This window comes from Panthera uncia (assembly GCF_023721935.1).
Source record: "Panthera uncia isolate 11264 chromosome B3 unlocalized genomic scaffold, Puncia_PCG_1.0 HiC_scaffold_1, whole genome shotgun sequence".
Lineage (NCBI taxonomy): Eukaryota > Metazoa > Chordata > Mammalia > Carnivora > Felidae > Panthera > Panthera uncia.
In genome coordinates this window covers 104,036,004-104,063,690 of record NW_026057582.1, presented here as the reverse complement: position 1 = coordinate 104,063,690, position 27,687 = coordinate 104,036,004, and the positions used below count along the sequence as shown (strand labels likewise).

General features: G+C 38.1%; 1 protein-coding gene across 2 annotated transcripts in view; it reads right to left on the bottom strand.

The window, feature by feature from the left end:
- The window catches only part of TRIP4 (thyroid hormone receptor interactor 4), a 67,507-nt gene extending 39,848 nt beyond the window's left edge, over positions 1–27,659 (bottom strand). Inside the window, exons 1-6 of one of the 2 annotated variants that reach the window (XM_049611737.1) lie at positions 27,513–27,659; positions 24,029–24,198; positions 22,543–22,676; positions 11,146–11,358; positions 9,189–9,267; positions 3,143–3,272 (exon numbers count right to left, since the gene is read on the bottom strand). In XM_049611737.1, coding sequence (XP_049467694.1) covers positions 3,143–3,272; positions 9,189–9,267; positions 11,146–11,358; positions 22,543–22,676; positions 24,029–24,198; positions 27,513–27,613 — 827 coding nt within the window. In that variant the 5' untranslated portion in view covers positions 27,614–27,659. The remainder of the gene's footprint in view (positions 1–3,142; positions 3,273–9,188; positions 9,268–11,145; positions 11,359–22,542; positions 22,677–24,028; positions 24,199–27,512) is intronic. The other variant, XM_049611736.1, reaches the window with a different exon arrangement.
- Between the last annotated feature and the right edge of the window lie 28 nt (positions 27,660–27,687).

The window sequence follows — 27,687 nt, the reverse complement described above, 5'->3', positions numbered from 1 at the left end:
ATGTACCTTATCCCCACAGCAGGCCTAGCTCAGCTCATAAAACTAATCTCACCTTCAGGCAGAAAAAGACACAACCTCACAACCCATTGTTCTTCTAACTCTTTCTCACTAGTCCAGCCATAACTGGGTTATCACCTGGTTTTGCTGCATCTGAGTTCATATCTTGGCAGCTTACTCACTATCCTAGTCCCTCAACAACTGGGGTCCAGTCGATTCCTGCTAGTCCCAACTGCTGCCTTTCCCTTAGAAACTTAAAGAGTTCTATTCTGGACAGTTTAAGGCCCATGGCTTACTCTTAGGACATCCTACTACCCTACTACTACTATATGTCAGTTTCTACCCCTTGCCCCCCCAATCTTATCACTTGTCCCTCACTAAAACACTGGATCAAATTCTAAGATATGTCAATCAGACCTATTTCTAAGATCATATCAACAAAGAAACTGAGAACTAGAAGGAATTTTAATGACCCAATTCTCTCATTCTACAGATAATGAACTTGGGGTGGGGCTCACAGAACTTAACTGACTACTCCAAATGCACAAATCCAGTCACAATTGACTCCGTGCCTAATTATTACAAATTAGTGATATACAAAGGCATAGGGAAATACTGAAATCAGATTCATATACTGATTTCAGCTTTTCAGGACATGGCTGGAATTATACAAGTTTTAAAGTAGACTGAGAGTGGGAAATTTCAGAGAGCTCAGGAGAAACCTGCTCCTATATGTGAACCTAATAATGAAACTAATATCCTGGAACACACAAGAAAAGGAGCAATATCTGTGGAGAGAGACCCTTTTCTAGTTTCTATTTACCAAGAAATGTACTCCATTGCTAATTCTATTTCTAATGACAGTTTTATTGACTAGGGCTAGAAGTGATACTTAAAAGATTAAGAGTAGGGGTGCTTGGGTGGCTCAGTCGATTAAGCATCCAACTTTGGCTCAGGTCATGATCTCAGTCTGTGAGTTCGAGCCCCACACTGGGCTCTCTGCTGTCAACGTGGAGCCCATTTCAGGTCCTCTGGCTCCCCTTTCTGCTCCTCCTCAACTCACACACACGTGGTCTCTCTCTCTCTCTCTCAAAAATAAACATTAAAATAATAATAATAATAAATATTGAGTGAATAGGAGTTACAAACCTTGTGATGGGCTTACTTCAGAAATAGCTTTCATTAGTCAGAGAAAGACAAGTATCATATGACTTCATTCATATGAAGACTTTAAGAGACAAAACAGATGAACATAAGGGAAGGGAAACAAAAATATAAAAACAGAGAGGGGAACAAAACGTAAGAGACTCTTAACTATGGAGAACAAACAAAGGGTTACTGGAGGGGTTGTGGCGGGGGGGGGATGGGCTAAATGGGTAAGGGGCATTAAGGAATATACTCCTGAAATCACTGTCGTACTATATGGTAACTAATTTGGGTGTAAATTAAAAAAAAAAAAATTAAAAAGAAAAATAGCTTTCAAGGCACCAGGGTGGCTCAGTCAATTCAGTGTCTGACTGGATTTTGGCTCATGTCATGAGCTCAAGGTTCTTGAGTTCGAGCCCAGTGTCACGCTCTGCGCTGACAACATGGAGCCTTCTTGGGATTCTCTCCCTCCTTCTCTCTCTGCCCCTCCCCTGCTCTATCTCAAAAATAAATAAACTTAAAAAAAAAAAAGCTTTATGGGGCGCCTGGGTGGCTCAGTCGGTTAGGCGTCCGACTTCAGCTCAGGTCACGATCTCACTGTCCGTGAGTTCGAGCCCCATGTCGGGCTCTGTGCTGACTGCTCAGAGCCTAGAGCCTGTTTCAGATTCTGTGTCTCCCTCTCTCTCTGACCCTCCCCCGTTCATGCTCTGTCTCTCTCTGTCTCAAAATAAATAAACGTTAAAAAAAAAAAAAAAAAAAAAGCTTTCAAAGTTGTATCTCAGATTTACAGCAAAGGGTTTGGAAGGAGGAAGTATGTCTAACCAAAAACTTATAATGCCAGGAATAGACTCCTAGGTCAGTTACAATACATAGGAGATTCAGGGTTCTCCAAGGACCCTCACAGATTCCCACATGGCCATTTGAGAAATGAATGTATAAGTCCTATTTAAACATTTTTTTTTTAATTTTTTTTTTCAACGTTTTTTTATTTATTTTTGGGACAGAGAGAGACAGAGCATGAACAGGGGAGGGGCAGAGAGAGAGGTAGACACAGAATCGGAAACAGGCTCCAGGCTCCGAGCCATCAGCCCAGAGCCCGACGCGGGGCTCGAACTCACGGACCGCGAGATTGTGACCTGGCTGAAGTCGGACGCTTAACCGACTGCGCCACCCAGGCGCCCCCTATTTAAACATTTTTTCCACTAACTGGCTTTCAATACATATTTTTTGTCTAAAAGAAGAAAAAGGTGAAAGAGAAAGAAAAAATGAACTAACAAATTGATAAAACTGTCTCCTACAGAGAAGTCAATGGGCTAAATGACAAAAGTGTAGGAGTGTAAAAGCCTATTTAGGAACTTTTTTTTTTTTTTTTAAAGTAGGCTCCACGTCTGGCAGAGCCCAACAGAGGGCTCGAACTCATGACCCTGAGATCAAGACCTGAGCTGACATCAAGAGTTGGACACTCAACTGACTGAGCCACCTTATCCGCCCTAAATTTAGGGACATTTTAATACACTGATCATTAAATCAGAAAACAAATTTAGTGTTAACGGGAAGGGGAAGGGTAAACCAGGCCTTCCCAGGATATGCCACTACCTATGCTCTTTCAGAAGCAACTTCTTATAGATCCTCCAGAGCCCAGCACAGTCGTTTGCACATGGTAGGCACTCTAACATACGGTGACTGATGGAAGGAATGGCTGCAAGGAAAACAACTGGGGAATTCTGTCAACCCAAATCAACTTTCTGGCGGTATACTAGTACTGGCATCTGGCAAAAATTTAAAAATGTTGCAGGGTAAGATGCTCTTTATGGGAACCTATCTTACTCAAACATGAATTCAAAAACAAGATGTAGGCCTCCTATGTAGCAGAGCTCTTCTTTTGCTGTGAATCTTTCATACTTCACTGTAAAAAGGTATCAAGTTCCAGAATAATGTTTTAATGGCCAGGATATGTAGACCACTCTATTTCTTAGCATTTGTTATTCTAACCACATACCTAGTTCTGTCAAATTCTAACAGTTTGTCCTTATGCTTAATAGCCTTCTCCAGACCAGACTTAATTCGCAATTCTTGATGAGGAAGAAGGTCCTTGGTAGAGATGTCCACCTTTCCAGAATTCTCCGTCCCTGAAATTCAATAAGGAAACCAAATGGTATCAGACTGTAATATAAATTAGTTGTATCACTGTGCAGCAAAGAACAAAATATCAGAAGATCTGTCTCTGTTCTAAATGGCTGACAGCCTTCATTTCAATGAAAAACAAATAACACGGGCTAGGCTTTACTTATTAAGCACCAAGCAGGGCTTCACACAAGATTGGTTTTCAGGAAACATTAGGATCCACTCCTTCCCATGTGGAAATTTGGATCACTAAGGGTACCAAACTGTTAAACAATATAAAAATGCCATGTAAAGGAAAAAATTTATTAAGTAGGGGTGACTACAACCTTTAAACATACTTTCAGGGGTGCCTGGGCATCTCAGTCGGTTAACCATCTGACCCTCGATTTGGGCTCAGGTCATGATTTCATGGTTTATGAGTTTGAGACCCATGTGGGGATCTGTGCTGACAGTGCAGAGCCTGCTTGGGATTCTCTCTCTCTCTCCCTCTCTCTGCCTTTTCCCCATTTGCAATCTCTCTCAAAATAAATAAACTTAAAAAAAATAAACATACTTAGACATAGCAAAATTAAAAAATAGACAATGGAAGAAAAAAGAGTAGAAATTGCAGGAAAGGGACAGAAATGAATACTGAAGGGCGCCTGGGTGGCTCAGTCAGTTAAGCGTTCAACTTCGGCTCAGATCATGACCTCACATTTCGTGGGTTTGAGCCCTGCATCGGGCTCTGTGCTGACAGCTCAAAACCTGGAGAATGCTTCAGACTCTGTGTCTCCCTTTCTCTGCCCCTCCCCCGGTTGTGCTTGATCTCTCTCTTTCTCAAAAATAAGCATTAAAAAAAAATTTTTTTTAATACTGAAAACTTATTAGATGCTAAAGCACTTAATATATATTATTTAATTCTCCCAATAATTGTGTAAGACAGTTTATACTATCTTTGTTTTATAAAAAAAGAAACTAAAGTTTAGAGACAATAATATACTTACTGAGTCACTCAGAAATTAAAAGGTGGAAACAACATTTAAACTTAGGTCTAACTCTAAAGCCCATATTCATTCCTCAGCCCATGTGTCATCTCCTACATGACAGCAAACCATAAACCTATATATCACAGAAAAGAGAGCCATGAATTATGATAAAGCCAAGATCTAAGATGCATTAGGAAAACAACGAGGCTAAAATTAAGGCTGACCTTATGCTTATTTCAAACTCCAGGCCTGTTCAAATTCCTATCAAAACTCTCTCTTAAGATTAAAACGAAAGGGGCGCATGAGGGACTCAGTTGGTTAAGCATCAAACTTTGGCTCAGGTCATGATCTCACAGTTTGTGGATTCGAGCCCCATTCGGCTCTGTGCTGACAGCTCAGAGCCTGCTTTGGATCCTCTGTATCCCTCTCTCTACCCCTTCCCTGTTCGCACACGTACGTGCTTTCTAACAAACAAATAAACATTTTAAAAAAAAGACTAAAGAGAGAGAGAAACAGAGATTCTTATGTTCTGAACATAAGAAAAACACTTAGGGGGCACCTGCGTGGCTCAGTTGGTTAGGCTTCTGACTCTGGCTCTGGTCACGATCTTGTGATTCATGAGTTCAAGCCCTGCATCAGGCTCTGTGCTGACAGCTTGAAGCCTGGAACCTGCTTTGGATTCTGTCTTCTTCTCTCTCTGCCCCACCCCCACTCACACTCTGCCTCTCTCTCTCTCAAAAATAAACATTTTAAAATATTTTTTTAAAAAAGGCATTTATAACTACCTTTTCTCATAATAATGACCTTAAAGAAATTCTAACTGAAAAAATATGGAGATAATGTTCAACCTCTTCAATAAAATAATTAACTACAAAAATAAAAATATTTGAAATGTCAAAATTCAATAGTGACAGACTTTAGTCATTATGCTGTTGTAGACTGATACAATATTTTGGTAAAGTAATGTGGCAAATACATTTTAAGTGTCAAAAATGATATTAAAGACAAATACCATATGATTTCACTTATATGTGGAATCTAAAAACGAAAACAAAAAGCAGAAACAGACCCTTAAATGCAGAGTACAAACTGGTGGCTGCCAGAGGGGAGATGGATTGAGAGACAGGCAAAATGGTATGAATGGGAGTGGGAGGTACAGGCTTCTGGTCACAGACTGATTAAGGAAGAAAAGTACAGCATACAGAATCTACTCAATGGTATTTTCATAGCATCATATGGTGACAGATGGTAGCTACATTTGTGGTGGTGAGCATAGTATAACATGTACAATCGCCGATCACTAAGTTATGTATACCTGAAACTAATATAACATTGTGTATCAACTATACTTCAGTTTTAAAAAAAAATAATATTCTTAAAAAAAATAAAAAGTAAATAAATAAAACTCATCTTCTTTGGGCGCCTAGTTGGCTCAGTTGATGGAACATGCAACCCTTGATCTCAGGGTTGTGAATTCAAGCCCCACATTGGGTGTAGAGATTAATTTAAAAATAAATAAATAAATAAAAAATAATCTTTGACTCAGTAATCCCATTCTTGGGAATTTATCCCAAAGCAATAAATTGAAAGATATATTAACAAAGGTGACTGTAATATTTATAATTTTTGAAGAGTCAAAATTTTCAGTAACTGGAAGTAGGTGATCAAATTACAATAAATCAAGTTAATAGACTATTTTGGGCCACTAAAATCAATAATGTGAAGAATATATAGCAACATAGAAATTATAAAATACTAATAGAGAAAAATGAAAACAAAAGAAAAAAAGGAAAACAAAATCCTATATACACTATGATCACTAATACCAACCAATTTTTATTTATTTATTTATTTTTAAACATTGATTTATTTTTGAGACAGAGAGACCATGAACAGGGGAGGGTCAGAGAAAGAGGGAGACACAGAATCTGAAACAGGCTCCAGACTCTGAGCTGTCAGCACAGAGCCCGATGCGGGGCTCGAACCCACAGACCGTGAGATCATGACCTGAGCCGAAGTTGGACGCTTAACCGACTGAGCCACCCAGGCGCCCCCCCAATCAATTTTTAATGAAAAAAAAAAAAAAAACAACTATGAACTAAAGCAAAAACAAAAATTTGCATAAGTGGAAAGTAATGGATACATTGCCTTTCCTTTTAAAAATGTCCTGGGGTGCCTGGGTGGCTCAGGCAGCTAAGCAACCAACTCTTGATTTCAGCTTGGGTCACCATCTCATGGTTCATGAGATCAAACCCTGAATTGCGCTCACGTTGTTGGTGCAAAGCCTGCTTGGGATTCTCTGTCTCCCTCTTTCTCTGCCCCTCCCCTGCTTGTTATTTCTCTCAAAATAAATAAATAAACATCCAAAAAAAATTTTTTTAGGGGCGTCTGGGTGGCTGAGTTGGTTGAGCATCTGACTTTGGCTCAGGTCATGATCTCATGGCTCGTGGGTTCGAGCCCCACATCGGTCTGTGCTGACGGCTTGGAGCCTGGAGCCTGCTTTGGATTCTCTGTCTCCCTCTCTCTCTGCCCCTCCCCCACTCATGCTCTGTCTTTCTCTCTCAAAAATAAACATTAAAAAACATTTTTTTTTATTCTTAATGCCCTTAAATATTTTTAAGATCTTTGTAATGTTTGTTTGTTTAATGTTTTATTTATTTTTGAGAGACAGAACGTGAGCAGGGGAGGGGCAGAGAGAGAGGGAGACACAGAACCCCAAGAAGGATCCAGGCTCCGAGCTGTCAGCACAGAGCCTGATGTGGGGCTCGAACCCACGGGCAGATCACAACCTGAGCCAAAGCTGGATGTTTAACTAACTGAGCCACCCAGGAGCCCCAAATGTTTATGTATTCTTGAGAGAGAAATAGAGTGTGTGCAAGAGCGGGGGAGGGGCACAGACAGAGGGAGACAGATGATCCCAAGCAGGCTCTGCACTGACAACAGAGAGCCCAATTTGGGGTTCCAAGTCACAAACTGTGAGATCATGACCTGAGCTGAAGTTGGATGCTTAACCAACTGTGCTACCCTAAGCTGAAGTTGGACGCTTAACCAACTGAGCCACCCAGGTGCCCCCCCCCCAAATTTTATTCTTTTAAAATGTTCATTTATTTTTGAGAGAGAGAATGTGAACGGGGGGGAGGCAGAGAGAGAAGGGGACAGAGGATCTGAGTCAGGCTCTGTGCTAAGAGCAAAGAGCTCAGTGCAGGGCTAGAGCTATGAGATCATGATCTGAGCCAAAATCGAAAGCTGGACTTTTAACTGACTGACTCACTCAGGTGCCCAGAGTGGGGCTCGAACTCACAACCCTAAGATCAAGAGTTGCATGCTCCACTGCCTGAGCCAGCCAGGCACCCATGTCCTTAACAATTTTTATTAAGTGTTTTTCAACTATAAAAGACATAGAAAAGGGCATCTGGGTAGCTCAGTTGGTTGAGTGTCTGACTCTTGGTTTCAGCTCAGGTCATGATCTCACAGGTTTTGAGTTTGAGCCCTGCATCAGGCTCTGCACTGACAGTGGGGTGCCTGCTCAGGATTCTCTCTCTGCCCCTTCCCTGCGCTCTCTCAAAACATAGGCTAACTAAAAAAAAAATAATAATAAATTATTTAAAAAAGACTTAGAAAAGAGTTGCAAAAAAAAAAAAAAAAAAAAAAAAAAAGTTCTAAAAAAGACTTAGAAAATAGCTGTAAAAAAAAAAAAAAAAAAAGAAGAAAAGTTCTATATAACTTTGTCAGTTTCCCTTAATGCTAATACCTTATCTCACATAACCATAGTACAATTATCAAAAGAAATTAACAATCGTATCCTTCTTTTTTAATTTAAATTTTAGTTAGTTAACATACCGTGCAATATTGGTTTCAGGCGAATTCAGTGATTCATCACTTACGTACAAACCCAGTGCTCATCACAATAAGTGCCCTCCTTAGTACCCATCACCCATCTAGCCCATCTCCCACCCACCTCTCCCCATCAACCCAGAGTTTGTTCCCAACAGTTAAGAATCTCTTGTGGTTTGTTTCCCTATCACCTCTTTCCCCCTCCTTCCCACATATTCATCTGTTTTCTTTCTTAAATTCCACATGAGTGAAATCATAGAGTATTTGTCTTTCTCTCATTGACTTATCTCCCTTAACATCTGCGTTGTTGCAAATGGCAAGATTTCATTCTTTTTTGATGGCTGAGTAATATTCCATTGTGTATGTACAGCACATCATCTTTATCCATTCATCAGTCGATGAACATCTGGGTGGCTGCACCAGTTGCATTCCCACCAACAGTGCAAGAGGGTTCCCCTTTCTCTGCATCCTTATCAACAGCTGTTGTTTCTTGTGTTGTTAATTTTAGCCATTCTGACAGGTGTGAGGTGGTATCTCACTGTGGTTTTGATTTGTATTTCCCTGATGATGAATGATGTTGAGCATCTTTTCATGTGACTCTTGCTTTCAGCTCAGGTCATAATCATACGTTTCAAGAGACTGAGCCCTGCATTGGGCTCTGTGCTGACAGCATGGAGCCTGCTTGGGTTCTTTTTCTCCCTTTCTCTGCCCCTCCCTTGTTCATGTGCACTCTTTCTCTCTTGCACAAAATAAATAAATAAACATTTTTTAAAAATATAAAATAAATGCTGAGAGAAGCACCTGGGTGCTTCAGTCAATTAAGCATCCTTCTATTGATTTTGGCTCAGGTCATGATCTCGTAGATCCTAGGATCGAGCCCCACATCAGGCTCCACTCTGACAGCATGGAGACTGCTTGTGATTCTTTCTTTCCCTCTTTCTCTGCCCCTTATCCACTTCTCTCTCAAAAAAAAATAATATAAAAAAAATTTTTTTTAAACACCTGTAGGATAAATGAGTAAATAAAACTGCATCTTGCATACCAGTATACAAGAAAAACAATCACAGATACAACAAAATGTATTCATCACCATGGTGATCCAATCAGAACATTGTTGCCTACCTGACATTAGCTTCTTCAGCAATTTCTGGCTCTTGTTTGAGTCACGCTGTAAAATATCCTGTTCTTCACGAGTACATACCTATAAAGTAACAAGAACAAGACACATGATCCAATAGTTACATTAATTTTGTCTTAATATATCTAAAAAGTAACCTCAAATTACACATGAGATATGGCAATAAAATGAGACCATTGGTGCTTTTTGTTATCCAAACCTAATAAAAATATACATATCCAAATGAGTTTGCCCTGGTCTCTTTCGATTTTTCCCTTCTTATGTGAACCATAGAAAAAATTGATCTCATTGGAAGTGTCCCTAAATGATTTGCTAGCTAAAAAAAAAAAAAAAAAAAGAAAAAAGAAAAAAATCTAACCTACTTTCAAAGGACAATAGATTTGCCATCATTGAATATTGGGGAAAAAATATAATACTTTTTTTTTTTTTTCAACGTTTTTTTATTTATTTTTGGGACAGAGAGAGACAGAGCATGAACGGGGGAGGGGCAGAGAGAGAGGGAGACACAGAATCGGAAACAGGCTCCTGGCTCGGAGCCATCAGCCCAGAGCCTGACGCGGGGCTCGAACTCAGGGACCGCGAGATCGTGACCTGGCTGAAGTCGGACGCTTAACCGACTACGCCACCCAGGCGCCCCAATACTTTTTTTTTAAAAAGACTTCCAGTTCTAATCATTTAATCCAAGTCTTACAAAAGAAATTATAAACAGATGTCTTATTAGAAAGAATCAGAAAAAGCAAATTACAGTGCCACCAGTGAAAACTAGTCTTTTATATTATACATATTTCATTTGTCTTTGAATATTACCTACTTATAAAATAATGAATATATTAAGCAAAGAAAAAGTTCTATTTATTACAAAATGACTGCAATTATAAGGGAGGCAAAAAAGGAGTTACTTTCAAACCAATTTCATACTGAGTTTATAAAACTACAAGACTTCAAAGGCCAATCTGCTTTACATTACTCTTTCTTGAATTTAAGGATTCAAAAGATTTATCAGAAAACATGGAAATTGCCTAGAGGTTGCTGCAGTGGCACAAAGTTCCCACTAGCAGCTATAGGGTGTATTTCTACAGAAAGCCCCATATCAGAGGATATTTACTGCTGATTTAAGAATGTATTTTTTCGGGGCGCCTGGGTGGCGCAGTCGGTTGGGCGTCCGACTTCAGCCAGGTCACGATCTCACGGTCCGTGAGTTCGAGCCCCGCGTCAGGCTCTGGGCTGATGGCTCAGAGCCTGGAGCCTGTTTCCGATTCTGTGTCTCCCTCTCTCTCTGCCCCTCCCCCGTTCATGCTCTGTCTCTCTCTGTCCCAAAAATAAATAAACGTTGAAAAAAAAAAAAAATTTATAAAAAAAAAAAAAAAGAATGTATTTTTTCATTTTATATTTTTTATTGTAGATACTACATTTTTCAGGTCATCCACTACTAGCTTATTTTTTTTTCAGCTTAGTTTTTGAGTGTACTGTATAAAGGCACCAGAGAAGGGAAAACAAGGCAATATATAAAATGGATGCCTTTACCAACATCAAACGCCATTGCTTCTGCCAACCAGCTCAACTGGCAGAATAAGCTTTGCAGACAACTCATTAGGGTGTTTGTAAGACAGTCATTACTACCACACTCTTGAGATCATTCTCTCAGACAACGAAGATGGAGATGAGTTGTCCTGGAAATAGAAGCTATAATAACCTGAGGATTATGTTATAGTATAAGACTTGGAGCCTTCAACAATATATATACTCAAAACTCTTCTCACTAACAGTCCTCAGTACTAAGATAGAACCTTGGTTTCTTGATTAATCGAATTCCTGCTACTAGACTTTACTGGACATTTGAGGGAAGAAATTTCCTAAGAAAAAAGAAATTACTAAGGATGTGAATGTCCCTACGTACTCAACCAAAAGATAGTAAAATAAAATATAAAAGAAACAATTTACCAGAGTGCCACAGAAAAAGCAGGGGCCAGAACCTTCTTGTTCACAGACAATGCGCCCACAGATCAGACAGTTATTGATCAGCTTGTGCTTCTGGCCCAGGCAATCACAAGGATGGCGACCAGGAATCAGGACTGCAAGCCTGTCCTGTCCCTCTTTTGTGTATAAACTGACAAACTTTGTCTTCTTCTTTAAGGAGCTGCTGTTCTCCTGTGCCTAATTGTACAAAGATATCAGAAATAACATAAAAAAAATTAATGACAATGAAAATAGTCAAGAAAAGAAAAACCTCACTTCTGTTCAATGACAACTTATATACTATCTAGGAACCATGACAGAAGGTAGTGAGAGAAACACAAATTAAGGGTTATAATCAAGGGTCTGAAGAAAGATTATATTCTAGAAAAGCTACCTGATATACCTTGCCTTTTTTGCTAGTAGCTTTCAGTCCCCTATTATAGCTGGTAGAAGGTAAATCTAGCAGTAAAAGCTGTTTACGGGACATATATAAGCATGCTTAAAGTGGAGATCATAAAAACAAAAATGTCTCTAAAAGCAGATGATACAGGTTTAAAATAAGAAAAATTAAAAAAAAAATGACTCAATAAGAAAAAGACAGATGACACAATAGAAAAATGGGCAAACTATCTCAACAGGAACTTCATTCAAGAAGATATCCAACTGGCCACCAGACACAGGAAAAGGTACTTAAGCTACCCTTCATTACTCATCAAGGTAATGCAAAAGAAACCAAAATTCAATACCAACCAGAATGGCTAAACTGAAAAAGAAAATACAGAAGAGTGCTGGTAAGGATACAAGAACAATTAAAGCTTTCATACACTGTCAGTGGGAGTGTAAACTGGTATCTACCAAAGCTGAACATATGCATATCTTGTAACTCAGCAATTCAGTTCTTGGATATATACTCAACAGAAATGGGTAAATATGTTCACCAGAAGACATGTACAAGAATGTCATTGCAGCAATGGAACTGGAAACTATCCAAATGTTCAACAGATTGATGTATTCACTTAATAGAATTGTCGGTAGCTATGAGAATGAAAAAGTATAGCTATACAAAACAATATTGCTAATTCCCATAAACCATGTTGATTGAAAGAAGCCACAAACAAAAGAATACACGCTATATAGCTCCATTTACGCAAAATTCATAAGCAGGCAAAACTAATCTATGGTGTTAGAAGTCAGGAAGGTGTTTTCCCCGGGGAGGGACATCATTTTTTTTTTGGGACAAAATGGGGGTCTTTTAGAGGAAGGGTGATGTTTTGTTTCTGGCTATAAAGATATGGTCAGTTTGTGAACATACATCTGTTCACTTCTGTCTATATGTTGTAAAATTAAAAGTTTAAATAGAAAACTTTATTTATCAGCCTCTGTCTTAGTCCATTCAAGCTGCTATAACAAAACATAACAGACTGCGTAGCTTATAAACAACAGAAATTTATTTCTCACAGTTCTAGAGGCTGGAAGTCCAAGATCAGAGTGCCAGCATGGTTGGGTGAGGGCCCTCTTCCAGGTCACAGAAATGATTTCTTCTAGATCACTGTATCCTAACACAGCAAAAGGGGCAAGGAAGCTCTGTGGGATCTCTTTTACAAGAACACTTATTCATGAGGGTTCTACCTTCATGACATAAGAACCTCCCAAAGGCCCTACTTCCTAATATAATCGCACTAGCATTTCAACATATAAATTTGGGTGGGGGGGACATAAACATTCAAACACTTATTTATATAGATGCCTCTTGCTTTCCCTTTTCAGGGAAGAAACATCTTCAAGAGTTTTAGTGGATGGGAAAATTACTACAAGGAAAAGAACAATTCTTTGCTATGACATGCTAGAAGTTGAGATACCCAAAGCCAGAAGTTGAGATATAGAGATAATACCATAGAAGTCAACTTAGGTAAAAATTAAAATCTAAGAGAGTGCTAAAGATTTTATCTAATCTAGCAGGCTGCCATTTTTCAAACTAGTCAATTATATTTTTGGCTGTCAGTGATCATGGTGAGAAGATTAAAATCTCTAAGCAGAAACTTGTATTTGACTCCCATTAAATTATCCAGTAACATTAACATAAGGTATTTGAGGGCTGTGCTTTGATGAGTTCCCATATACATAATGGGCAATGAGTACATATTGAGAAATACAGGAGAAAAAGGAAGAACAGGACAAGTAAGAAAATTCATAGCCTATCACTGCACTGCTTAAAACTATTCACTGCCTTCCCATTGTGCTTAGAATAAAATCCAAGCTACTTATAATGCCCTATAAAACTTTACATATGGCCTCCAGGTGCTCTCCAATCTCTCCTACATATCACTCTTCCCCTGTTCACTATGCTCCAGCCACACAGGCTTCTGATAATTGCTAAACACCTGTCTCCATCTCTCCTTTACACTTGTCATTCTCTCAATCTGCATGGTTCCTAACCCATCTCTTTATATGCTGCCTCCTTTTCTTTTCTTTTTTTTCTAATTTTTTTTTTAATGTTTTATTTATTTTTGAGACAGGGAGAGACAGAGCATGAACAGGGGAGGGTCAGAGAGAGGGAGACACAGAATCTGAAACAGGCTCCAGGCTCTGAGCGGTCAGCACAGAGCCCGACGCGGGGCTCGAACTCACGGACCGCAAGATCATGACCTGAGCTGAAGTCGGCCACTTAACCGACTGAGCCACCCAGGCGCCCCAGGGCTCCTTTTCATTGTTCAGTTCTGAGCTATAATTTCACTCCCTCTGAAAGGCTTTCCCTGAATACTCTACCTAAACTAGCTCCCTTCCTACCAACTACTGCCTATCACATTGCCCTTTTTATTTCTTTCATGGCAGTTTTTATAATCTATAATTAATTTTTTTTCCAACTGTCTTTTCTATGTTTCCTTTCAACCACTAAGATGTAACCTCTAGGAGAGCATAGAAACCTAGAGTGTTTTATTTACTGCTATAATGTATAATGCCTAAATCAGTTCTTGACATACAGTAGACATGCAATACAATTTTCTGAATTTTCTAAATAACCAAATGAACTGCATATAGAACATGGAGACAGATTTACCTACAAGACCAAAAGTGGAACTGTCAGTACACAGCTTGATCATTACTCATGATTCCAGGTCTATGAATTTGCCTACTAACTAAAATCTATTTGTAACCCCCAAATCAATACTCTAGGTGCTTTTACAACCATTTGTGGACATGAGCAGGGTAGCAAAAAATCTGAGCCTCTAAATGTATAGATTTCCCGCTAAGGCCGAGCGAAGGAATGATCTGCCTTCTTGTTTCAGCTGTCACGCTGTAAACAAGTGTCTTATTTTCAGTCTATTTATTATCACTTTTTTTGCATTTTTGTGCTTTTTCTTGGTGATCCTAATATTTAAAATGGTCCCATGCATAGTGCTTACATGTTGTCTAGTATTCCTAAGCACAAGAAGGCTGTACCTTAAATAGATGTGTTAGATAAGCTTTCTTCAGGCATAAGTTATAGTGCTGTTGGCTCTGAGTTCAATGTTAATAAATTAACAAGATATATTAAAGTGTCTTTAAACAGAAACACACATAAAATAAGGTTATGTATTGAATGTTTGATAAAATTGCGACCAGATGCTCACAGAAACCTAATCCTGTATTTCTCCTATGTGTAATGGTTCAGAACTCACTAATTCAGTATACACTGCAGCTCTAACAAGAAATTCCTGTATAAGAGATAAACCATTTTTTCAAAATCATTTTCCAAGTTTGCTTAATGAGTAGAAAATACTTAAGAATTAAATACAGACTCAGAAACAGGTTGTTGAGGGATAAACTGCTCTTAAAGCCTTAAGAGATATGAAATCAAAAGTTAAGTCATTATTAATTTGAAGATCTTTCCCTACCCAAGCCTGGGAAGTTATGAGTGAACCATGGTTTTTATTTTACCTTTTGAAACCTATATAACAACAAGCATCAAGGTACCTTATTCATTAAGATCCATTAATAAAAACAGTGAAATACTTTGTTAAACTAAGATTGGCATCTACTTAACTAAAAAGCTAGGTTGTAGCTGTAGAAACATTGCATAGTCAAAGCAAGCTTCTTTAATGTGGATTGGTAAATGAGTAAGTTGACCAAACAGACTAAAGCAACATAGGGCTAAATGGATTAAAAGATTAAACGATTATAAAAAAGAAACACTTAAAAAGATTGCAATATAAAACGTTAAAATATTTAATGGGGTGCCTCAGTTGGTTGAGCGTCCGACTTTGGTTCGGGTCATGATCTTGCGGGTCATGATTCCTGAGTTCAAGTCCCACGTTGGGCTCTGTACTGACAGCTTGGAACCTGGAGCCTGCTTCAGATTCTGTGTCTCCCTCTCCCTCTGCCCCACCCCTGTTCACACTCTGTCTCTCTCTTTCAAAAATAAACATTAAAAAATGTTTTAAAAAATATTTATCAACAACTTCAAAATTTTTAAAAACTGAACTGGAATTTGTGAAAAAGCATCCTGAGGAAAATGACTCAAAGGAGAAAACATAGATAATGGTTTTCATGTTGTTTTCAACAACTTTCTCTCCTGGATGTTAAAAATTAATTTATTAAAAGTTCATTAATGTATTGTATGCTATTATTTCATGACTATTTTTAAAAGAACAAAATAAGACTTTAAAATTTTTATCCATTATGTGGGGCACCTGTTTGGCTCAACATGTGACTTTTGGTCTTGGGGTTGTGAGTTCAAGCAGCACATTAGGCACAGAGCTTACTTAAAAGAAAAAAAAATTATTATCCATTATTTGATAACTCTGACCAGAAAATATTCTCTTTATGGTCTGAATTTTGCTTTTACATTAAGATTCTATACACTTGCAGTCACCACTTATAAAATATATATTTACACACGTCTATGTAATACTTCTACTTTATTTTTTAATTTTTTTTTTTAACATTTATTTATTTTTGAGACAGAGAGAGACAGAGAGAGAGAGCATGAACAGGGAGGGTCAGAGAAAGAGGGAGACACAGAATCCAAAACAGGCTCCAGGTTCTGAGCTGTCAGCACAGAGCCCGACGCGGGGCTTGAACTCACGGACCGTGAGATCATGACCTGAGCCGAAGTCAGACACTTAATTGACTGAGCCACCCAGGCAACCCAATACTTCTACTTTAAAAACAAGTATTTTACTGATAAGAGTAATACAAAAAATTACTCAAAATAATGTTCAGATGGATTACAAACCTAAATGTGAAAATTGTAACTTTTAAACTATTAGAGGAAAATTTAGGAGAATATATTTTTCACTTCAGGGTGGGAAAATGCCTTAAAGCTTAAATAAGCTATAAAAAGCATAAAACAAAGAAAAAGATCAATATATTTGACTACATTAGATTTAAAAATTCCAGGGGCACCTGGGTGGTGCAGTCGGTTAAGCGTCTGACTTCAGCACAGGTCACGATCTCGTGGTCCGTGAGTTTGAGCCCTGCGTCGGGCTCTGGGCTGATGGCTCAGAGCCTGGAGCCTGCTTCCGATTCTGTGTCTCCCTCTCTCTCTCTGCCCCTCCCCTGTCCATACTCTGTCTCTATCTCAAAAAATAAATAAACGTTAAAAAAAAAAAAAATTAAAAAAAAAAAAATTCCTGTGAGTCAAAAGATACCACAAACGAAAAACACAGACCAGCAGATATCTACAACACATATAATAAAAAAATAGTACATAAGGGGCATCTTGGTGACTCAGTTGGTTAAGTGCCTGATTCTTGATCTCAGATCAGGTCATGATCTCACAGTTGGTGAGATCAAGCCCAGAGTCGGGCTCTGTGCTGACAGTGAGGAGCCTGCTTGAGATTCATTCATTCTCTCTCTCTCTCAAAATAAATAAACAAATTAAAAAAAAAATCTATGTATTAAAGTAATGTATAGAATAAAGAACTCCCATAAAACAATTTAAAAAAGACCATCAACTCAGCAGAAAAGCAGATCAAGAATATGAATAAGTAGTTCTTGACGATCCAAAAGGCCAAAAAAAATGGAAATCAAAAACAAATCAACAAACTATTCAAATGACAGAGCCTCTATTTAGAATTCATGTGTGTGCAAAGCAAAATTAAATACTATTTCTTATACTTAAAATGGGCAAAACTTGGGGCACCTGGCTAGTCAACACCTCAGTCAATAGAGTATGTGACTCATGATCTCGGAGTTTTAAGATCAAGCCTCACTTTGGGTATACCGATTACTTAAAAAATAAATAAATAAAAACAAGAATTTAAAAAAGGGCAAAACTTTAAAAGGCCTCACAATATTAAACACTGGCAAAGAAGGAGAAAAGAGAAATTGCTTACCTTGATAGTAGCAGGATGAAATTGTTACAACTACTTTAGAAATTAACTGGGAGCACCTCGGTGGCTCAGTCAGTTAAGCATCCGACTTCAGCTCAGGTCATGATCTTGTCATTCAGAGTTCAAGCCCCACATTGGGCTCTGTGCTGACAGCTCAGAGCCTGGAGCCTGTTTCAGATTCTGTGTCTCGCTCGCGCGCTCTCTCTCTCTCTCTCTGCTCTCCCCCACTCATGGTACCTTTTTCTCCCTCTCTCTCTCTCTCAAAAATAAACACTAGGGGCGCCTGGGTGGCTGAGTTGATTAAGCGTCTGACTTCAGCTCAGGTCATGATCTCATGGTTCATGAGTTTGAGCCCCGCATCAGGCTCTGTGTTGACAGCTCAGAGCCTGAAGCCTGCTTCAGATTCTGTGTCTCCCTTTCTCTCTGTCCCTCCCCTGCTCTCTCTCTCAAGAATAAATAAACATTAAAAAAATTCAAAATAAATAAATAAGTATTTTTTAAAAACTTTTAAAAATAATTTAAAAAATTGGTAGTTTCAATAAAAGAAAAATTAACAAAGCCTATAACCCAGTAATTCTAGTAACAGGTAAATACTAACAATTCTCAAATGTACCTGACGGAAATACATACAAGAATGTTCACTGCAGTTTTCACAACAGCAAACTATTATAAACAAGATAAAAGTGCATTTATGACTTAATGTGGAAATTGAATCAATGGAATCTTGAGTTAAGAGAAACAAACAAAATCTATGTATACCACAGATTGCTCTCAAAAAGTTTTAAAAAGCATCTGCAAAATGACATTATGTTATTAGCCTACTTTTTTTTTTTTAATATTCCATAGTGCAGCCATCCAGGTATGGACTATGGTTATCTTTTTTTAATGTTTATTTATTTATTTTGAGAGAGACAGAGCATAAGCAGGGGAGGGGCAGAGAGAGAGGGAGAGAGAAAATCCCAAGCAGGCTCTGGGCTTTCAGCACAGAGCCCAAAGCGGGGCTTGATCTCACGAACCCAAGATCATGACCTGAGCCAAAATCAGGTCGGAGGCTTAGCCAACTGAGCCATGCAGGTGCCCCGTCTATTTACTTACATTTTAAAAATGTACTATACTACACTATACTATACTATACTATATTATACTATATGCTGTTAATATATTCCTATATACGAAAAAATAGACTACTGATTTTAAGATTCACACCAAATTCAAGATAGTAATCATCTGTAGGGCAGAAGGAAACACAACTGTGTATTAGTTTCTCAACCTAAGCACTACTGTTTCTTTTTTGTGGAGGATGCCCTATGGTAAGTAGGATGTTTAACAGTATCGTTGGCTTCTACTCACTAGATGGCAGTAGTACCCCTTTGCCCCATGCTGTGCCAGCCAAAATGCTGCCAGACACATTTCCTGGGGGGGCAAAATCAAGAACCACTGGGTAGAAAGAACAAAGAGAATTTCAACATTCTTAGTAAGGGTCCATTTATTTTATTTATTTTATGTAATCTCTATGCCCAATATGGGGCTCGAACTCACAACCCTGAGATCAAGAGCTGCATGCTCTACTGACTGAGCAAGCCAGGCACCCCTCATTCATTCATTCATTCATTCATTCATTTTTAAAGAAAAGACCTGGGGCCCCTGGGTGGCCCAGTTGGTTAAGCATTCGATCCTTGATTTCAGCCCAGTCATATCTCATGGATTTTGAGTTCAAGCTCCTAGTTGGGCTCTGCACTGACAGCACGGAGCCTGCTTGGGATTCTCTTTCCTTATCTATCTGCCCCTCCCCTGCACACATGCTCGCTTGCTCTCTCTCTCTCTCTCAAAATAAATAAATAAATAAACTTTAAAAAAAAGGAAAAAAGAAAAGACCCGAAGCAAATATAAAATATGTTATGAATTGGGGTACCTGGGTGGCACAGTCGGTTAAGCACCCGACTTTGGCTCAGATCATGATCTCACAGTTCACAAGTTCGAGCCCCATGTCAGGCTCTCTGCTGACAGCATGGAGCCTGTTTTGTATTCTCTGTATCCCTCTCTCTGCTCCTCCCCTGCTCACACACTCTATCTCTCAAAACTAAATAAACATTAAAAAAATTAAAAAAAAAAAAAAGGAAATTCTGTCATATGCTACAACATAAATGAGCCTTGAGAACATTATGTTAAATGAAATAAGCCAGGCACAAAAAGACAAATACTGCTTGATTCCATTTAGATGTAAAGCAAATTCACAGAAAGAGGAAGTAGAATGGTAGTTGACAGGGACTGGCAGCAAGAGAAATGGAGAGCTATTTAACTGGTACAGAGTTTCAGCTTTACAAGATGAAAAAGTTCTGGAGATCTATTGCACAATATGAAAATACTTTTAGCACTACTAAAGTATACATTTAAAAAACTAAGATGGTTAAAAAACTTATCAAATTGTATATCTTAAATATGTACAATTACATAAGTATTTAATTACACCTCAATGAAGCTGGTTTTTAGGAAGGCTATTCTTGCTCATTGTAAAAAAGTAAAAAAAAATAGAAAATATAGTATAAAGAGGAAAATAGAGTATAAAGAGGAAAAATTAAAACATTTATTGTCATAACACCTGAAGAAACACCATTTTTAACATTTTCCTTCAGTCTTTCTATGTGTGTGCATGTGAAAATGTTTGTGTGTGTATAGAGTAAGTTTTTTTTTGTTTTTTGTGAGAGAGAGCACATGCATGAGCAGGAAAGGTGAAGAGGGAGACAGAAAGAGAGAATCCCAAGCAGGCTCCACCCTCAGCTTGCAGCTGGACTCAGAGCTTGATCCCACCAACTGTGAGATCACGACCTAAGCTGAAATCAAGAGTTAACTACTCAACTAAGCCACCCAGGCGCTCCAAGTATTTTTTTAAGGCAAAAAATCAATTAAAAAAAAAAAAACTTAAAAAGACCTTTTTTTAATGTTTTATTTATTTTTGAGAGAGAGAGCAGGAGCAGGAGAGGGGCAGAGAGAGAGGGAGACACAGAATTTGAAGCAGGCTTCAGGCTCCGAGCTGTCAGCACAGAACCCAATGTGGGGCTCAAACCCACTAACCATGAGATCACGACCTGAGCCGAATGAAGCCTGGAGCCTGCTTCAGATTCTCCCTCTCTCTCTGCCCTTCTGCCACTCATGCTGGCTCTCTCTGTCTCTCTCTCTAAAATAAGTAAACATTAAAAAAAATTTTTTTAAACACAAAAAAATCAAACCTACGTATTTCGTTCACACATTTGTCACTCAATATTTTATGACAAATGTTTTCCCAAATGATATATTCTGGTGAACAATTTTATTAGTTGAATGATACTCCATCAAATGAGGGAAGTATAATTTTAGTCTTTCTCTTACTGCTAAACAGATCAGTTCACATTTTCAATAGTTCTTTTGTGTGCAATTCTGATTACTTTCTTATGTTAAATTTCTAAGTCATATTAACAAGTCAATAAGATAGGAACATTTCTGGTTCTTGATGTATGCTACCAAACTGTTCCCCAAAGAGTTTAAACCAATTAACATTGCCACCAGTAGTGTACAGGGGCTCTTGTTTTAATACAACTTCACCATCACTGAGTATTCTATTTTTAAAATCTTTAGCAATTTAAAATTATAGGCAGGGCACCTGGGTAGCTCATTGGGTTGAGTATATGACTTGGGCTCAGGTCACGATCTCATGGTTCCTAAGTCTGATCCTCACAACGGGCTCTGTGCTAATAGCTCAGAGCCTGGATTGGATTCTGTGTCTCCCTTTCTCTCTGCCCCTCCCCCACTTGTGCTCTCTTTCACAAAAATAAACACTAAAAAAATTTTTTTTAATTATAGGCAATACCTCAGGGATTTAATATGTGTTTATTGATTACTAGTGATCAATACAATCAATAACACATTAATACACAAACTACCACGGTTTGCTTAGGACTTAGGAAAATCCCAGAATACTGGACTTACAGTGCTAAAACTGATAAAGTCCCAGGCAATTAGGGTGACAAACTGGTAAAGTTAAACATCTTTTAATGTTTATCGGTCATTTGTGTTTTTCTTTTGCTTACAAGGCTTCTTTGCTCATTTTATTCCACTTGGGAAAAGGCTTAAGTCTCTCTTTTTTTTTTCCCCTTGAACTTAACATTATTTTGCAAACACTTTTCCATGTTTTATTGCATGGTCATCACACTCAGAATTTTTTGATCACCTATCTGCCATCTCAGCATAATTAACTATTCCCTTATGTTGGGAAATTTAGTTTCTCAAATTTCCCTGATTATAAATATTTCTGCTTACCTCACAGGGCTATTTTGAGAGCCATGAGAGAATACGAAAAAAACTCTAAACACTAAATGATGATGACGATGGTGCAATGGCAGATGGCTCAAGGTAGGAACACTCTTCTAATAACAGCTATAATTGTGCATTTTTTTTATTAAAAACCCACACACACAAAACGCTGAAAATGAAGCCTTGGTGCACTTCATCAAATATGTTCCATTATATATATTATATATATATGTGTAAGATATATATATACATATATATAAGTATAAATATGTAAGATATATATATATATATATGTATATATGTATATCTTTCTCAGTCTCATTTCTAACCAAGATGTCCTTATAATAATTATTTAATCAGGATGCCAGGGGCACCTGGGTGGCTCAGTCGGGTAGGCATCCAGCTTCGGCCCAGGTCATGATCCTGCAATTCATGGGTTCAAGCCCCACATCAGGCTCTGTGCTGACAGCTTGGAGCCTGGAGCCTGCTTCAGATTCTCTGTCTCCCTCTCTCTCTACCCCTTCCCTGCATGCACTCTGTCTCTCTGTCTCCCAAAAATAAATAAATATTTTAAAAAAATTGTTTTTAAAAATCAAGCTGCCAAAAAAATCTACCATACAGAAAGTAATGTATCATCATTATCACTTTTTCTCCATAAAATTCATGCATTTGTTGAATAATTGCCACTCTAGAACAATTTGCACACTTTGCTCTCTGAAATGTATCAGTCACTTCCTCTTTTTCATACAGCTAGGAAATGATTCATTCTATAAGCACTCACCTTGGCCAAATCAAAAGGTGTTTTGACCTCCATGGTTGTGTCAGGTTCAGCAAATGCAGGAACTTCCTGTCTATTTCTGCCTTTCCTCCTACTCCTCTTTAGCTGGTCTCCTGATCTCTGCCCATCCAACATTTCTTTAAAAGAAAAAAAAAATTATACATATACGTATATAGATTGATAATAATGGGATTCATTGGTGAACTGATAGGTAATAAACAGAAGGTGATGCTGAATATTTAGAGTGAAGATATGCAGTCAGGAAGGTTTTTACATTAGCTTTTCCTCTCAAACCAGAATTAAATATAAACCATAATTTTCAAGATAGTCAATGGTAAAGACTACTGGCTGGGATTAAGAAAGTAAATTAAAATCTGCTACTTTATTTTATTTTTAAAGTTTATTTATTTATTTGAGAGAGAAGAGAGGGAGGGAGGGACGGGCAGAGAGAGAGAAAGAGAGGGGGGGAGGGGGAGGGAGGGAAGAAGAGATAAAATTCCAAGCAGGCTCCATGTTGTCAGTGCAGAGCCTAACATGGGGCTCGATCTCACAAACCATGAGATCGTGACCTGAGCCAAAGCCAAGAGTCAGATATTTAACTGGCTGAGCCACCCAGGTGACCCTAAAATCTGATATATTTTAGATTATATAATAATAATGACTTAGATTATTTAGTTTGGTATTTATCTTTCATATCTTTTAACTAAATAGTTACTTCTAAATGCTATTCATACTAAAGTTGGTCAGCATTTGCTTTCATCCAGGTATACAGATAACTAAAATTTAAAAAAAAATTTTTTCCCAATGTTTATTTGTTTTGAGAGAGAGAGAGACACAGAGAGTTGAGTGGGGGAGGGGCAGACAGAGAGGAGACAGAATCCAAAGCAGGTTCCAGACTCTGAGCTGTCAGCACAGAGCCTGATGCAGGGTTCGAACTCAGGAACTGTGAGATCATGACCTGAATGGAAGTCGGATGCTTAACTGACTGAGACACACAGGTACTCCTGAAAATTGTTTTTTTAAAACATGGATAAATTTTTCAAACTATTCTGAAACCACATTTTTATCTGCAAACAGGTATTTTTGTGATATTTTCTAAGTTGAAAAAGTCTCAACAAAACAGTATTGATTCCAGTTTGAGTAGAACTGAAAAATACGGATACATATGATTCTGCTTAAGTTAGCTGTGAGGAAATAGCAGTTACAGAAAATATGAGGTTCTATAAACCAGCCCATTACTTAATTGTATTAACTTACCATCTTTTTCTCTAAATTTTTTTTTAATGTTTATTTATTTTTGAGAGAGAGACAAACAGACTGAAAGCAGGGGAGGGGCAGAGAGAGAGGGAGACACAGAATCTGAAGCAGCTCCAGGCTCTGAGCTGTCACCACAGAATCCAATACAGGGCTTGAACTCAGGAACCATGAGATCATGCCCGAGCTGAAGTCAGACGTTCAACCAACTGAGCCACCCAGGTGCCCCACTTACCATCTTTTTTGAAGGACTGCTGCAGAGCATCAGAACTCAACTCCTGATCATTCTTTTGCCATTTGGTTATAAGCTCCTCTATGAATTGACCTTTTTTGTCCTCATTTCCCTGAAGGAGGTCAGTGACATATTCTCGTATCTCTTCAGCACTCTCAATTGACAAAACATACCTCAGGAAGCAAAAATAGAAGTTGTTGAAACAAGACTGCTTATACTATGTCTTTCAATAATCACAACATAAACTGACGTAGTACAAACTATTCATTAATCCATTAAAGTGTTTACGATTTTTTTTAATGTTTTATTTATTTTGCGGGGGGGAGAGAGAGAGACACACACACACACACACACACACACACACACACACACACACAAAGAGTAAGTGGGGGAGGGGCAGAGAGAGAGGGAGACACAGAATCCCCAAAGCAGGCTCTAGGCTGTCATCACAGAGCCCGACACAGGGCTCAAACCCATGAACTGTGAGATCACGACCTGAGCCGAAGTCAGATGCTCAACCGACTGAGCTACTGAAGTGTTTACTTTAAGCCAAATTCTATGCTAGGTGCTAGGGATATAAGTTTGATTAGACAAAGATCCTGACCACACCTTGTTCATAATAAAATCTTTATGTAACCCTCTTGTTGGAAGAATTAAATTACTGTTTTGAAGATAGGCTTGTGGAGCTGTCCTTAACATAGGAATACTTCCTATAACTACATATCTGCAGTCATATTTTCCGAGGAATACAAATCACTTAATCTCTATATTATAAAACCTAAAATTTCTTTTGCTAAAAATATGAGTACATAGAACAATCTAAACAGTTGTTGATTTAATATTCTCAAAAATTATATATCAAGATGGGTATCACATCATAATGAGCAGATCTCTTTTAAGGAAATGTTATAAAGGTTCCTAAAAGTGAAATGGGGTAACAGTTCAAGTCAGTACAACTTGTTTAAAAATTGACAGGCCAGTATATTTGAAGTGCCTTAAAAATAATCTGGTAATTCCATTTATAGGACTTTATAAGACATAAGAGACAGAAAATTTTATGCAAAGGTTAACTGCCTCACTGTTTGAATTAATGAAACACTAGAAGCTATTTAAAATATCTATTGATGGAAAAGGGACTAATGAATTCAAGTTTTTGGACTTTCAAAAATGTAATATGCTACCACTAAATGTGAAAGTTTTGAATAATTATTATTCTGAGAAAATGCCCTCCTATAATGGTAAATGAAATAATAGGATAGAGTGCAGAGCATATGATTCCATTTGCTATAAAAGCAATGTGTATACACATACACATGTGTAGAAAAAAGGCCAGAGCTTATACCCCCAAATAATTACCACTATGGTCAATTAACAAGAGTTTATTTTTCTTTTCTTTTTTCCCCTATGTTTTGAAAATGTATTACAATATGCATAGGAAAAAAAACACGAAGAGTGAAACAATGATAATCTCTGGATTGTGGTATTATGGTTAATTTTGGTTTCCTTCTTTATCTTTTTTCTGATTTTTTAAGATTTCTACAGTGAATATGTTACACCATTAGAAAAGAATTTTAAAAAATAACTTGTAAATTAAGATATCAGACCATGAAAGCATTATAAGATCTGAATAAATTGTAATGCAGATATACTGGTATGGGATATAAGAAAAATTATAATAATGCTGTATCATTAAAAAAAAAATCATGAGATTTTGCCATCACCAGTAGCATATGTGCTAGGTTATTTTCTTAATGTGGTGGGTGCATTTGCAGTGTTATGATCTATAGGTGAATAAACCTGTGCCATTGGGCATCATTAAGAGCATCTTCTAAACCATCACAGATTAAAAAAGAAAAGACCACTGTTTTTCAGGACTTTTACAGTTTAATCAACTTGATCCCCAAAGTTAGCATCCCATCAAAAGATTAATTACTATTGAGTTCTTACAAAAGGACGGCAAGAAACCTCAGGGGATCATTTAACTCTGGTATTCAAATTACCAGGGAAGGATTTATGGAGTTCCAGTAACATTTGAATAAATGTCATTTTAACTATTTAACAAAGTATAATAAGGAACAACATACATCTAAATGTGTTATATAACAAATCTTTCAAAACAGAATCATCCAAAACATGAGCTAATGCAGATTGCAGAACAGTTTATTTTGCTAAACCTGTGTACAAATCTTAATGTTCCATAAGTGAATCACTGATTAGGAAGTTAACAGTTCTGTGCTGTCTGTAAAAATTCAGGCCATTCATGCCAAATTGTTCAAGTTAGCACACTAGTACAGTACACCTGAGTAATTCTCAGTAAAATGCCTGGCAAGACACAGGAAATGTACACAAAAATGCTTTCAACATGGCATCATAGCCTGTTGTGCAATAACTATAAAAACCTAGTAAGTGAAATGAGTTCAAATAGTATTATATTATTGGTAGCCAAGAAGTGGCTGTGCTGACAGCTCGGAGCCAGCACAAATTGTCTCTCTCCCTCTCTTTTTGCTCCTCCTTCCCTCTCTCTCAAAATAAATAAATAAACTTAAGAAAAAAAAAAAACAAAACTTGCAGGTTCCTTGATCAAGCCCAACTATTAAAGAAGTTTCCCCCTCTGCCTGAACACTGCACTTCCACCTACCCACCCTTTAGTTTTCAGGTGAAAGTGATTCCTTGAAGTAAACCTTTCAAGTTTCTCAAATCTTAGTGGGAATCCTTTACTCCGTGCTCCCACAACACCCTACATTTCCCCCAGTCAGCATTCCTCAACCACGTGGAACCCAATGGTCTCAAGAGCCTTTATGGCCACAGCATGTTATGCAGCAGAGCAACAAATATGTTACATCAATTGAAAGAAAAAATACTAAATTATGTCACGATCTCCATTTTATAGGAATCAAAGTATTAAAGATAAACTCTGCTCAGTATTCAGTTTACACATGAGGAAATTAAGGTACAGAGAGGAAAATTAGGTAGCCCAATATTAAAAAAAAAAAAAAAAAAAGTTGCCCAAGATTCCAAAAGTGGTAAATGACAACAGAAAATAGAACCTGGGACTCCTCAGTCAGGAGCTATTTGCACCTTACTTCAGCCGCCTCCATTTAAAGTCCAGGTCCTATTTAATATTAAACACCACGCAGATCGGGCAAACTCAAATGCTCAAAGTAAGGAATTTTTGCAAAGATAATGTGGCTTGGCCCTTCTCTGCAGAATCTATCAGGAAATTGGCTCCAGGGACAGTCTTACAGGTTTAGTTATCAGAGATCTGGAGTTTTCCTAAGAAAAAAGGCCCCACCGACCGATTGTGGAGCCTGACACCCTGTCCCAGAAGCTGCACTGTAAAGCCGGAGGTCAAATTCGGCGCCTAGAGTCCCACAGCAGCCCTTCTATATTTCTTCACTCTCATCAACTTTTTAGTCTTCCCCTCTTCCCCTTTCAGCCAGTGCACATCCCAGAGGTCCCTCCCGCCTCAGACCCCAACCAGTCTCACTGCATGATCTCCTCGCTGACATCCAGGCCGAAAGTTTTCCTTAAGTGCTGGGTACACCAGCCCACCAGCTGCTCGCGGGACACCGCCCCTGCCACCGCCATTTTTCCCAGCCGGAACCAGCTGGGCTCCAACAGCCCTAAGTCCTGCACTGGACTAGTCCCCTTCGCAACACCAA